Source organism: Lepus europaeus, chromosome 18 (assembly GCF_033115175.1).
Source record: "Lepus europaeus isolate LE1 chromosome 18, mLepTim1.pri, whole genome shotgun sequence".
NCBI lineage: Eukaryota > Metazoa > Chordata > Mammalia > Lagomorpha > Leporidae > Lepus > Lepus europaeus.
The window spans coordinates 55,584,655-55,597,758 of NC_084844.1; the positions used below are offsets into that span (position 1 = coordinate 55,584,655).

At 41.1% G+C, this 13,104-nt stretch overlaps 1 protein-coding gene across 2 annotated transcripts in view; it reads left to right on the forward strand.

Moving 5' to 3' along the window:
• MAP2K4 (mitogen-activated protein kinase kinase 4) overlaps nucleotides 1–13,104 on the forward strand; it is a 120,642-nt gene that overhangs the window by 30,540 nt on the left and 76,998 nt on the right. For both annotated transcript variants that reach the window (XM_062216498.1, XM_062216499.1), the window contains one exon: nucleotides 2,296–2,398. In XM_062216498.1, coding sequence (XP_062072482.1) covers nucleotides 2,296–2,398 — 103 coding nt within the window. The remainder of the gene's footprint in view (nucleotides 1–2,295; nucleotides 2,399–13,104) is intronic.

Sequence of the window (13,104 nt, forward strand, 5' to 3'; positions counted from 1 at the left end):
ACATTGCCAGGAAGCTGGAATCGGAGCAGAGGCAGGATTTGAATCCAGGTATTCTGTTCCAAGTGGTGGTTTAACTGCTATGCCAAATGCCTGACCTAATACAGAACTTTTTTAAAAAAAGATTTATTTGAGGCCGGCACCGCGGCTCACTAGGCTAATCCTCTGCCTGCGGCGCTCGCACCCCAGGTTCTAGTCCCAATTGGGGCGCCAGATTCTGTCCCGGTTCCAGTCCAGCTCTCTGCTGTGGCCTGGGAAGGCAGTGGAGGATGGCCCAAGTGCTTGGGCCCTGCACTTGCATGGGGGACCGGGATGAAGCACCTGGCTCCTGGCTTCGGTTCGGGGCACTGCACGAGCTATGGCAGCCATTTGAGGGGTGAACCAACAGAAGGAAAACCTTTCTTTCTTCTCTCTCTCTCTCACTGTCTAACTCTGCCTGTCACCAAAAAAAAAAAAAAAAAAAAAAAAGATTTGAAAGGCAGAGCAACAGAGAGGGGGAAAGAGAGAGGGAGGAGGGGAAAGAGAGAAAGAAATAAAACATAGAGAAATAGATCTTCCATCTGCTGATTTACTTCCCAAAATACTGCAATGGCCAGGACTGTTGCAGGCCAAAAACAAGAGCCAGGCACTCCACCTGGGACTCCCACATGGGTGGCAAGAGCCCAAACACTTGGACCATCTTCTACAACTTTCCCAGGCACATTAGCCGGGAGCTGGATCAGAAGTGGAACAGCCAGGACTTGAACGGGCATTTGAGTGTGGAGTGCCAGCATTGCAAATGACAGGTTAACCCATTGTGCTACAATGCTGGCCCCTTGGGGTTTGATCTTTTGGGGCACTTGAGAAGGAGAGAAGTAAATGAAAGCATGAACAGTGGTAGTGCTGATTCTGATAACTCAGGGAAGTAAGGTAAGAGAAGGCACCACTTCAATAATATAAGAAGATAGCCAGAAACTTCCGCTCCTGTGTATTGTCAAAGCCACCTCTCCCACATTCTCCGAGTCTCATTTTGCATTGACTTTTTGGGGCCTTCCTTTTCCTTTTCAAAACTGTGTTGTAAGTTCATCTTTGTTTGTTTGTTTGTTTTAAATATTTATTTATTTATTTGAGAGAGTTGCAGACAGAAGGAGAGAGAGAGAGCTCTTTTATCCATTGGCTCACTCCCCAAATGCCTGCAATGGCCGGAGCTGAACGGATCTAAAGCCAGGAGCCAGGAGCCTCTTCTGGGTCTCCCACACGGGATTGCAGGGGCCCAATCATCTGGGCCATCTTCTACTGCTTTCCCAGGTGCATTAGCAGGGAGCTGGATCAGAAGTGGAGCAGTCGGGATTTGAACCCGTGCCCATATGGGATGCTGGCATCAAAGGTAGAGGCTTAACCTGCTATGTCACAGTACCGACACCATGAGTTCATCTTAAGCTGAGCATCTTTTGGAGGATTGAGGTTCACAGAGGAGAACAGGCAATGTTAACTTGATTTTGCTGTCAACCCTGTAGACTAGTTTTAGGTATGGAGTAAGTGCCTAAATAATCTAAATAAATAATTCTGTCAGATTTATTAATGTAGAAAGAATTGTGGTTATTGATTAAAACTTGTTACAGTATCATGGCCTGATTTCAGTTGTAGGGAAAAGAAAGTCTACAATAGAAAGTGAACAATGATCTTTTGGGGATAATTATATTAAGAAGTATATAAAAAATTTAAAAAGCTTTATTATAATATAGCTGAATGTTTTCTAGATATTTAATTTTTCTGTAATAGACATGTTTTACTCATGTGCTAAAAAGTGTTGATACCTCCCAAAGAAATGGTTTCAGGGAAATACCTGTGTTGTGAGCTTTAAGTTGATTGTACCATGGTGTTTTTAGCTCATTATAAGTGTAGAATGCCTCATGTTTATGTTAAACTTGAAGGAAAGTGATTTTTGTTAAATGGAAGATATTAAAGTATAACATTAGAGAGTAATATTTTAGAGTTTTTCATTCTGTTTGCTGCAATAAATGATTTTTAGGGTGATATTTTCATTTACAAAATGTTGACAGCTGAACAGTGAAACTTGAAGCATTATTTGTTGTACTGCAGCGTAGTGAGTAACTTGCGATTAGTAATAACTTCAGGTAATTTTTGATTACTTTTATTAATTCTGAGAAATTCTTTGTTGCCTTTCAAAATATTGTCCCATATTAACTATTTGTTAAAGCTAGTTTATCTACCTTTTGGTATGAATTGCTTACACCCTCAGAATAGTACCCATTTTATATTACTTGAAACTTTTACTTTTTATCTGTTATTTCTCAGGTAAACGCAAAGCACTGAAGTTGAATTTTGCAAATCCACCTTTCAAATCTACAGCAAGGTTTACTCTGAATCCCAATCCTACAGGAGTTCAAAACCCACACATGTGAGTATTCTTTGTAATCAAATAAAAGATTCAACTCCAGCAGGGGTTTTAAAGTTACTGTATATTATGAACTTTTCCAAGTTTAGGGATTACTGTTTCTTCAATAATCCAATTGAAATAGTGGCAGAGGAAGTTACTGGTTCTGTATCTTTGGTAGGTAAATACAATTTTCCTTTATAGAGTTTAATAGGAAAAAGAGCCGAAGATCTAGATGCATTGTATCTTTTTAATTTCTCTCCATAAACCCTGAGAATATTGTATACCCTTTTCATTTTGGATTTCCAACTAAATTGCAAGTTTTATTTAAGAAACTTAACTGTCCTGTGTTGATCTGTACAGATCCTCAACAGAGACAAAATAGAAGCTAAATTCCTTCGAGATGTCCATGATACAGTAAATTGAAAGGATTGTGTCCATGTCAGTCTACAGATGCCCATGATTCTATTTTACTTATTCATTGAGTACTTTTTGTTACAAACACATGAAAAACCTTCCATTGAATCTGAAATGGTATGGCTTATTAAATAATAACCTCTTCCTGCCACCTCCCCCCAATCTGTCATGAGCATGAAGGCTGGTGGCTTTTACATTTATACTTATGTCTGTGGAAATAATTCTAAGCTAGTCCTGGTATTGAGAAGTGTAAAGCAGTTGGTGTAAAGTATGGTTAAAAACCTGGCAGAATACATTATTTTTTTAAATAAGCTTTCAACAATTTGTATATAAATTTTATTAGAGTTCAAATATATTTGTTTGTCCCAAAGAGACACACTTATTGCAATTTTCTTCTCTTTTAATCTTTAGTGTACATTGCATTTGCCAAAAGTAACAAATTGTTAGAAGTTACAGTGTCTTGCAATAGAGATGCTTAAAATATTTTGCTATTTTAAAAATAGCAATTTCTACAAGGAAGGGCTGTGTATGTATGTGTATATACTCTTATGCTTTTACCCATACCCTTACAGGGCATGGAAGATAAATATATATTTTTAAAAGATTTATTTATTTGAAAGAGAGAGAGAGATCTTTCACCTGCTGGTTCACTCCCCAAATGGCCACTATGCCTAAGGCTGGGCCAGGCTGAATCTAGGAGCCAGGAGCTTCTCCAGGTCTCCCATGTGGGTACAGGGGCCCAAACACTTGGGCCATCTTCTACTGCTTTCCCAAGTGCATTAGCTGGGAGTTGTATTGGAATTGGAGGAGCCAGGTCTTGAAGTGGCACCCAGATGGGATGCTGGTGTGACAGGAGCAGCTTTACCTGCTATGCTACAATGTTGGCCCAATGAAAGATATTTTAAGTGAAAACTGGAATAATAATTTATGTGACTACGAATGCTGTCAATTTTATTATACCAGTGTTCATAATCAGATTTCTTGTCAGAGTTCAGGGTAGATAGAGTTCTAGCCTTTTTCCCTTCTGTGAAACATTAAGTGGGAGCTATATTGAGGAGGGCAACTTAATATTTCCTTTTTTTAAAAAAAGATTTATTTAATTATTTGAAAGAGTGACAGAGAAAGATTGGGGGACAGGAGAGAGAGAGAGAGAAGAAAAAAAGAGAGCTCTTCCATCCACTGGTTCACTCGTCAAGTGGTCTTAATGGCCTAAGCTGGGCCAGGGCAAAGCTAGGAGCCTGGAGCTGTATCCAGGTCTCCCATGTGGCTGGGGCCCAAGTACTTGGGCCATCTTCTGGTGCTTATCCAGTTGCATTAGCAGGGATCTGGGTTAGAAGCAGCAGAGTACCTGGGACTTGAACAGGCATTCTGATATGGGCTTGCCAGTGTTACAGGTGGTAGATTAACCCACTGTGCTACAATGCCATCTCCTACTTAGTATTTTTTAACTCCAAAAGTATGGAACACCTCTTAGAAGAACCTCTTTCCTCATTTTCTAGAGTTTCTCTTGAAAGTTAATACAAAAGTAATTCTTCAACATCATCTAGTCTGTAACGTTGGTTATCAGCTGAATGACATTTGTGATCTGTGAGAGAAAGGATGTAGTCCTAATCACCAGCTTTATTAGATTTTTTTTTTTAATCAACAAAAATATTTATTTGAAAGGCAAAGCCCCAGAGAGAGAGAGAAAGAGAGAATCAGTGAGTGAATGAATGAATCTTCATCTGCTGCTTCTCTTCCCAAATGGCGGCAACAACCAGGGCTGGGCCAAACCAAAGCCAGGGACTCCATCTGGGTCTCTCACATGGGTGGCAGGGGCCTGCATATTTGAGCCATTATCTGCTGCCTTCCCAGGACCATCAGCAGGATGCTGGATGGGAAGCAGGACAGCCAGAACTCAAAATGGCATGCTGATACAGGATGCCAGCATTATAAACGGCAGCTTAACATGTGTGCGCCACATCAGCCCTGAATCAATCAATCAATTTATAGCTGTCTTCCTTCCTTCCTTCCTTTTTTTTTTCTTTTTTTTTTTTTTAAGATTTATTTATTTATTTGGAATGAAAGTGTTATATACAGAGAGAGAGCCACACAGGGAGAGATCTTCCATATGCCTGTTTACTCCCCAGATGGCCACAATGGCCAGCACTGGGCCAGGCTGAAATCAGGATGACAGGGTCCCAGATACTTGAGCCATTTGCTGCTGCTTTTTCCAAGCCATTAGCAGGGAGCTGGATTGGAAGTGGAGCAGCTGGGACTTGTACCAGTGCCCATATGGGATGCTGGCATCCCAGATGGTAGCTTTACCCACTATACCACAACATTACCCCAAATTTTTCTTCTTTAAATATGAACTTTTATTTTACTTATTTGAAAGGCAGAAAGAGAGACAGACAGAAATCTCTCATCCTTTGGTTTACTTTGTAAATGCATGCAACAGCTGGATCTATACCAAGCCAAAGCCAAGAGCTGGGGACTCAGTCTGGGTCTCCCACATGGCAGGTAGGACCCAACTGTGTGAGCCATCCCTGCTGCCTCCCAGGATGTGTGTTAGCAGGAAACGAATTGGGAGCAGAGCCAGAACTTGAACTCAAGAGACTCTGATATGGGATGCAGGCATTCCCATTTAGTATCTTACCTGTTAGGCCAAATGCCTGTCCTGATCTTTGTTTTTTTAAAATCTATTTGGATAAGAAGACAGCCTGACTTACATTTAGGACTGGAAACACATTTATGTGCTTGTAGTGCCTTCCCTCTGGAATTCATGGGCAAGTTCTTAAATTTTTTTAAACAAATAAACACAGGATGAAAACAAGATTTCCCCTAAAAACTGAGTTAATCAGATTTTATTGTTTTGTTCCAAACTGCTTTTTTTTTTTTTTAAGAAAACTTTTATTTAATAAATATGAATTTGAAAAGTACAACTTTTGGATTATAGTGGTTTTTCCCCCCATAACCACCCTCCCACCCACAAACCATCTCATCTCCTACTCCCTCTCCCATCCCATTCTTCATTAAGATTCATTTTTAATTATCTTTATATACAGAAGATCAACATAGTATATACTAAGTAAAGATTTCAACAGTTTCCATCCACACATACACACAAAGTATGAAGTACTGTTTGAAGACTATTTTTACTGTTAATTTTCATAGTACAACACATTAAAGACAGAGATCGTACATGGGGAGTAGTTGCACAGTGACTCCCATTGTTGATTTAACAATTGACACTCTCATTTATGATATCAGTAATCACCTGAGGCTCTTGTCCTGAGCTGCCAAGGCTATGGAAACCTCTTGAGTTCACAAACTCCGACCTTATTTAGACAAAGCCAGAATCAAAGTGGAAGTTCTCTTTTCCCTTCAGAGAAAGGCAGCTCCTTCTTTGATGGCCTGTTCTTTCCACTGGGATTTCACTCACAGAGATCTTTCATTTAGGTCATTTTTTGCCACAGTGTCTTGGCTTTCCATGCCTGAGAAATTCTCATGGGCTTTTAGCCAGATTCAAATGCCTTAAGGGCTGGTTCTGAGGCCAGAGTGCTGTCTAAACTGCTTTATAATTATCCTGTATCCAGCTAGATTTCTTACAATCTTTTTCTCTTCCATGCAAGTGTTGAAAGTTTGAGAAGACATCATAATAGTCATTTATACCTTATGATAAAGCGTTTAGAACTTGATTCTGGCGTGTTAAAATTTTAGACCCAGACTTGGTTGGAGTTAGATTACTGTTCAGCCTATTGCTATGGATCAGGAGAAGGCAAACACCAACGCTGACACTCGTCAAAGAGAATTGTTGGATTACTTAGGACAGCGTATTTCCTCCACCTCTCTGGCCCTTTCCACAAGAGGTCCCTTTGCATCCTTCCACTGAGTTGTGTATCACCAGGCACTGAAATCCCTTGTTGGTTGCTGTTTAGGATAAGTGCTTTGCAATTAGAAAATGTAAATTATGGTTTGTGGGAGCTTTGAAATAAGATACTACTTGCCATTTATGTTTTTTCTCCTAAGATTTCCTTAAACTTTAGTTCAAGGAAATGTGTAACTTATTTATGAATTTAGGAAAAGAGAAGATGAAATAAGGAGCTAATGAAATTAAGATAGGTCCCAGGAATTAGTTTCAGATCTACCTGACATTTGATGTCTCCTTGGTGCAGGATCCTTTGAAACGTTATAAAACATTTGTAAGAATGTATTCTTATTTTCTGAGAAACAACAATTTAACTGAAATTCTAACAAGTGCCTGTAGGCTATAGCAATTCAAGAAGTAAAGCATAGGCCGGCGCCGTGGCTTAACAGGCTAATCCTCCGCCTTGTGGCGCCGGCACACCGGGTTCTAGTCCCGGTTGGGGCGCTGGATTCTATCCCGGTTGCCCCTCTTCCAGGCCAGCTCTCTGCTATGGCCCGGGAAGGCAGTGGAGGATGGCCCAAGTGCTTGGGCCCTGCACCCGCATGGGAGACCAGGCTCCTGGCTTCGGATCAGCGAGATGCGCCAGCCGCAGTGGCTATTGGAGGGTGAACCAACGGCAAAAAGGAAGACCTTTCTTTCTTTCTGTCTCTCTCTCTCTCTCTCACTATCCACTCTGCCTGTCAAAAATAAAAAAATTAAAAAGAAAAAAAAAAAAGAAGTAAAGCATGGGTAACAACAGATCGAATGTCAGATGAAATGTGCAGGAGAGGCTAACGTCACTTACACTGCTTGAGTGAAAAGTTTCACAGAGGAGCAAGATTAGAGTTGGATTTTGGAAGACAAGCAGGGAAAGGATGCAGAGAAGGGAAAATGGCCTCTGTGAGTGTTAGGCTCAAGGTAAGTTTTGAGAACAAGTGTAGATCCACTTAAATGTGGCAGAAATGTTACTTTAAATGAATACCTATTTTTATCTCTCTCTCTTTTTAAAAGATTTATGTGAAAGGCAGAGTTACAAGAAAGGCAGAGGCAGAGAGGGAGGGAGGGAGGGAGGTAGAGAGGGAGACACACACACACACACACACACAGAGGTCTTCCATCTGCTGGTTCAGTTCCCAGTTGGCTGTGACGGCTGGAGCTGTGCCAATCCAAAGCCGGGAGCCAGGAGCTTCTTCCAGGTCTCCCATGTGGGTGGCAGGGGCCCAGCACTTGGGCTATCTTCTGCTGCTGTCCCAGGTGCATTAAGCAGAGAGCTGGATCGAAAATGGAGCAGCCATGACTTGAACTGGTGCCCAAATGGGATGTCGGCACTGGCGGTGGCTTTACCTGCTGTGCCACAGTGCTGGCTACTGTTTTTATATCTTACTGTAAGCTTTTTAATAATTTTCCTTTATTTTAGGTTTGGATCATTTTTCTGTGCATCAGATAAACTCTTATTTTGAAGATTCATGGTATTTTCATTTCTGAGAAAATTTCTGTTGCTTTCCTTTTGATGTATTCCTTCATGGTTTTCTATTTTCCTGAAACATTTTTTGAATGTTTGAATGCCTTTAAATTCCTTATTTTTTTTATCTTTCTTTTATAATTTTCATCTTTTGGTTTTTCTTACTCTATATTCTGGGAAATTTATTTTTTATATCTCTATGTAGTATTCTTAGAGTCTGTTTTTTTTTTTTTAACTTTAATTTTTATTTTTTTTAATTTTTTTTTATTTTTATTTTTGACAGGCAGAGTGGACAGTGAGAGAGAGACAGAGAGAAAGGTCTTCCTTTTGCCGTTGGTTCACCCTCCAATGGCCGCCGCGGTAGCGCGCTACGGCCGGTGCACCGCACTGATCCGATGGCAGGAGCCAGGTGCTTCTCCTGGTCTCCCATGGGGTGCAGGGCCCAAGGACTTGGGCCATCCTCCACTGCACTCCCTGGCCACAGCAGAGAGCTGGCCTGGAAGAGGGGCAACCGGGACAGGATCGGTGCCCCGACCGGGACTAGAACCCGGTGTGCCAGCGCCGCAAGGCGGAGGATTAGCCTAGTGAGCCGCGGCGCCGGCCTAGAGTCTGTTTTAACTTCCAAGCTTTGATTGTGGTATTTTAAAAAATTATTTTCTGTGCTTTGGATTATCTCATATTTCCTCAATTTCTTAGCTGTTTTTAATCTTTGTCCTTTTTTTTGTTGACATCTTGTAATTTGTGATTGTCCATTGATTAGAGCTCTGATTATGAGTCATCATCTGATAGGCTGGAGTTTCCTTTTCTGTCAGTAGTTTCGAGGTATTTCAAATACCAGAATGAATATGGCCACATTCACCCTAGGAAGACTAGTTCTCTCCAGAGATACTTGTTTTCTTGAGAGACACATGCTCCGTTTTCATTTTGTAGGGAGAGAGGAGAGGAAGGTAGCACTGGCTAGAACTTCTTTTATTTATTTATTTATTTTTAAGATTTATTTACTTATAAAAAAGGCAGAATTAGAGAGAGGGAGAGACAGAGAGAAAGAGAAACCTTCTATCTACTGATTGACTCCCAAGTGGCCACAATGGCCAGGAGTGGGCCAGGCTGATACAGAGATCCAAGCACTTAGGCCACCTTCTGCTGCTTTCACAGGTGCATTAGCAAGGAGCTGGATTGGCAGTGGAGCAGCTGGGTCCTGAATTGGTGCGCCCATATGGGATGCTGGTGTCACATGCAGTGGCTATACCCTCTGTGCCACCACAAAGCTGCTGGCCCCTAGACCTTTCTTACGGAAACAATTTTAATTACTCCTTTGTGTCTAGGCTTCATTCATTCAAACTATGGATCCTTTCTCATCCAGGGGTTCTGTTGGGACTGTAATTTATCTTTTGTGTTTGTTCTTACCTACTTCCCATCAGGTATTATGAATGGTAGATTTCACTATTATGTGTTTTTTTTTTTTTTTTGGACAGGCAGAGTGGACAGTGAGAGAGAGAGAGAGAGAGAGAGAGAAAGGTCTTCCTTTTTTCCGTTGGTTCACCCCCCAATGGCCACTGCAGCTGCTGCAGCCGACACGCTGTGACCGGCACACCGCACTGATCTGAAGCCAGGAGCCAGGTGCTTCTCCTGGTCTCCCAGGCGGGTGCAGGGCCCAAGCACTTGGGTCATCCTGCACTGCCTTCCTGGGCCACAGCAGAGAGCTGGACTGGAAGAGGAGCAACCGGGACAGAATCTGGTGCCCCAACTGGGACTAGAACCCGGGGTGCCAGCACCGCAGGCGGCGGATTAGCCTATTGAGCCTCGGCGCTGGCCATTATGTTTCTTTAAGCATTTTATTTTAGAAAATGACAAGCATATCTAAGTCTAGAGAGTAGTAGATTACTCTGTACTTACCAGCTTAACAGTTTCAACAATTACACGAGCTGTCACTCTGCCTCCCATGGTCTGCATTAGCTGGAATCAGGAGCCTGAGGTGGAATGGAACTCAGGGACTCTGACATCAGATGTATGCATCCCAACTGACATCTTATCTGCTAGGCCAAATGCCCACCTCATCCTTTTATTCCCTCCCTTCCTTCCTTCTGTTCTCATTTGAGTCAATGGAAAGTGAAGAGATAACCTGAATAAGGAACCATGATTTTTAATTGTCATTTGTTAAAATTATAAATATTTCAAACACACAGGAATTAGTATTATTACAGACACTCTTGTAGCTATTTCCTAGATTTCACAGATGGTAACGTTTTGCCCATGACTTCTAAAATGAAAGATTAAGGAATAAGATGGAAGGAAAAATGTGTAACTTTTACATTTGTAATAAATGTGGGTTTTATTAGTCACTGCATGTCTTTTTGATCCCTCAGGGGTATTCTTATAAATGTGGTGTGCTTGTTCTAAAATCCTGGTCTATATATATAAATTTGGTGAGCAGAAATATATATTCTACTCTTAATTCTATGTTTTTACAATAATGAATAATGGTTGAGAGCTCTCAGTATATTAAATCCTTTAAAATGTATTGAATACAATTGTTATTCTGAAGGAGTAGTCCTTTTATCTTCATATCATAATTGTTAAGCAATAAGAAACAGTAGATTAAAAGTTAACACTAAAAATAATGATGAGCACAGATATATTTTTGGATTGTAGCTTTTTGGAACCACATGTTTTGAGTTTAAGGGGCTTTTTTGAGAGCAGGAGAGACTTAATTGTGCTGTAAAGCATCTAGGAGTAAGGTTTCTTTTCTTTTTTTCTTTTTTTTTTTTTTTGAGAGGCAGAGAGAGGGAGGGAGAGGGAGAGACTGGCCATCTATCTGCTGGTCTGCTAGTTTACTTCCCCAAATGGGTCTAAGTTGGACTGGATTGAAGCCAGAAGCCAGAGCCAGGAACTCAATCCATGTCTCCCATGTGGGTTTCAGGCTATCACTGCTAGCTCCCAGGTCCACATTAGTAGGAAGCTGGAGCCCAGAGTCAGAGGTGACTTAGTCTCTCCCATATGGTATGTTATGTGTGTTATGTGTGTCTTAACCACCAGGCTAAATGCCCACCACAGATTACTTTTAAAGTCAGTTAATCAGTAATATTCTCAATTGCGTGATGACTCTAATTGTCATCTTTTTTTAAAGATTTATTTATTTATTTGAAAGTCAGAATTATATAGAGAGGGAGAGGGAGAGGGAGGGGGCAGGGAGAGACAGAGAGAAGAGAGAGAGAGATATCTTCCATCCACTGGTTCACTCTACAACAGCTGTAGCTGTACCGAGTTGAAGCCAGGAGTTTCTTCCTGGTCTCCCACATGGGTGCAGGGGCCCAAGTACTTAGGCCATCTTCCACTGCTTTCCCAGGCTGTAGCAGAGAGCTGGATCGAAAGTGGAGTAGCTGGGATTCGAGCTGGCGCCCATATGGGATGCCAGCACTGCAGGCAGTGGCTTTACTTGCTACACCACAGTGACGGCCACCTAATTGTCCTTTAAACTTTACAGTCTTGAAATTAACAGTGGGTGCAAATATAAGAGTCTTAGTTTCTTTGTCAGTATTGTCAACATCTCTGTACCCACGATGGTGAAACTTAACTCTGATCTCATTTCAGACATAGAATTAGATTTCTTTTTAACAGAAGGAAGACCTTTCACTCTGTCTCTCTCTCTCTGTCTCTCACTGTCTATAACTCTCTCTGTCAATTAAAAAAAAAATAAAGTACAGTGATACTCAGTCTTGTCCTCATCCCCACATTCTATCACAGTGCACCTGATAGGCAGCCAAAGTGATTCTCAACAGAGGTGGGAGCGCAGTGTTAGTAGGAGTGGAAGGACTGATTGTTCTCTTGGTCTCTTACCACTTCAGGTTCAGAAACGTACCTCTCTTCAAACTGAATGTTTATAGCTACGTATTGAATATTAATTCTGTAATGTTTGAAAAAAAATTAATGATAAATTAATTAGTTATGTGTCTACTTGCAGTATTATATTATCTTTGTTCTTCAGAGACTTAAGCAGACATCAAAAGATAGCCCTGGCTCTTTAATCCAAGGTACTGCAAAGTTCTGCTCTTTGCAGATAGGCCTAATTTCTTTGCTGTTCATGAGTTTCTCAACTATTTCTCATCAGGCAGTGAGTTTTTGAGTTCTGATTTTGTTCAAAATAGTATGAGGTCTTTTGCCTTTTATTGTGTAGGCTCATTTTTGGAAACCTGTATTTATCAGTGTTCTTTTTTTTATTATTTACAACTCTGTCACAATGTGATTATACATGCTAATAATTGCCTCAATGAAAATGGTTCATTGTGAGTCTTTTTACAACATGATTAAATACCTCAGCTGGTCACTCAGTTCTCTCTCTTTAAATAATCACATGTCCCATTTTCTTGCTCTGTCTGGATTAGTTGCACTTCAGGTTTGCTCCATGCTGTTGCCATTGTTTTTTGAGTGTTTGATTTTGAATCCCTTGTTTCTGGGACTTCATGTTTCTTTTTCTTTTCTCTTTTTAATATTTCAGTTTTTACCCTCTTTTGGGTAGGGTATATTTTCTAAGTCTTCTTGAAGAGAAGGTTCTTCCTTAGTAAGATTTTTGCATCTTTATACTTGAAAGTGTATTTATTTAGTTCTCATTACAGATTAATAACTTTACTGGCTTTAGAATTCTGGGCTAGCAAATTTTCAGAAGTTTGGAGATGTAAAAAGTCAGATGGAGGGCTGGTGCTGTGGCGCAGCAGGTTAACGCCCTGGCCTGAAGCGCTGGCATCTCATATGGGCACCGGTTCTCGTCCTGGCTGTTCCACTTCCGATCTAGCTCTCTGCTATGGCCTGAAGATGGCTCAAGTCCTTGGGCCCCCGCACCCACGTGGGAGACCCGGAAAGAAGCTCCTGGCTCCTGGCTTCAGATCAGTCCAGCTTTGGCTGTTGTCATTTAGGGAGTGAACCAGCAATTGGAAGACTAATTCTTTTTTTTTTTTTTAATTTTTA